The sequence below is a fragment of the Sinocyclocheilus grahami genome, unplaced genomic scaffold, assembly GCF_001515645.1.
Source record: "Sinocyclocheilus grahami isolate Dianchi unplaced genomic scaffold, SAMN03320097.WGS_v1.1 scaffold2312.1, whole genome shotgun sequence".
Lineage (NCBI taxonomy): Eukaryota > Metazoa > Chordata > Actinopteri > Cypriniformes > Cyprinidae > Sinocyclocheilus > Sinocyclocheilus grahami.
Genome location: NW_015507491.1, coordinates 1 through 710, shown reverse-complemented (window position 1 = coordinate 710; position 710 = coordinate 1). Strand labels below are relative to the sequence as shown.

The 710-nt window shown below is 40.6% G+C and overlaps 1 protein-coding gene across 1 annotated transcript in view; it reads left to right on the top strand.

The window, feature by feature from the left end:
• The window catches only part of LOC107574693 (ferredoxin-fold anticodon-binding domain-containing protein 1-like), a gene marked incomplete at its 5' end in the record, with an annotated part of 2,795 nt that extends 2,205 nt beyond the window's left edge, over nucleotides 1–590 (top strand). Inside the window, one exon of the mRNA XM_016261132.1 lies at nucleotides 6–590. Within this exon, the coding sequence (XP_016116618.1) occupies nucleotides 6–384 (379 nt within the window). The remainder of the gene's footprint in view (nucleotides 1–5) is intronic.
• Nucleotides 591–710: the final 120 nt, after the last annotated feature.

The following is a 710-nucleotide window of genomic DNA, read 5'->3' as shown; positions in this document are numbered from 1 at the left end:
CTGATTTTTGGCATTTCTGATTGGCGCTTACTTTGGAGTGCCGATCCTCGGTTTCTTAAGCATTTCGAGTTCAATCCACTTGGACCTTTCAGTCCTTTCTCCCTTTACCCACCAAGCTACTTGCATGATATCAGTTTCTGGATGGAACCAGAAAGCTATGATGAACTGGACTTCCATGCACTTGTGCGAGAGGCGTCTTGCGGTGCTGTTAAGGATATGGCATTAGTGGATCGCTTCAGACACCCACACATGGGTCATGCAAGCCTCTGCTATAGGCTGACCTATCAGTCTCCGGATCAGGCCCTCTCACACATCCAGGCATTGGGACTGCAGAATCAGCTGCGGAGACTGTTACCCCTGCGTTTGCAGGTCACGCTGAGGTGATTGAAGAGGCTTTGGCGACAGTGGATCAAATGGATAAATAATCTCAGATTTAAATTTTTAATGATGAAGGTTAACTTTCTAGATCAAAACAGAGTGTTTATTTTGACTGATTTGTTCTGACATATCAACTTATTTGAACTAAAGGAATTTTTTGTTGCCGTTTGAAATCCTATCATGTTTACATATTGCTTGTTACGCTGATTAATCAAAAATTTTACATTATAAATATTGTGGGTTTATTAAGTTATCCAAGAAATGTTTACAGATTTCAGTAGTACTGTGCTACCGTTCCTTCTTGTTTAGTACTTTGCAATGAGAAAAAAAAA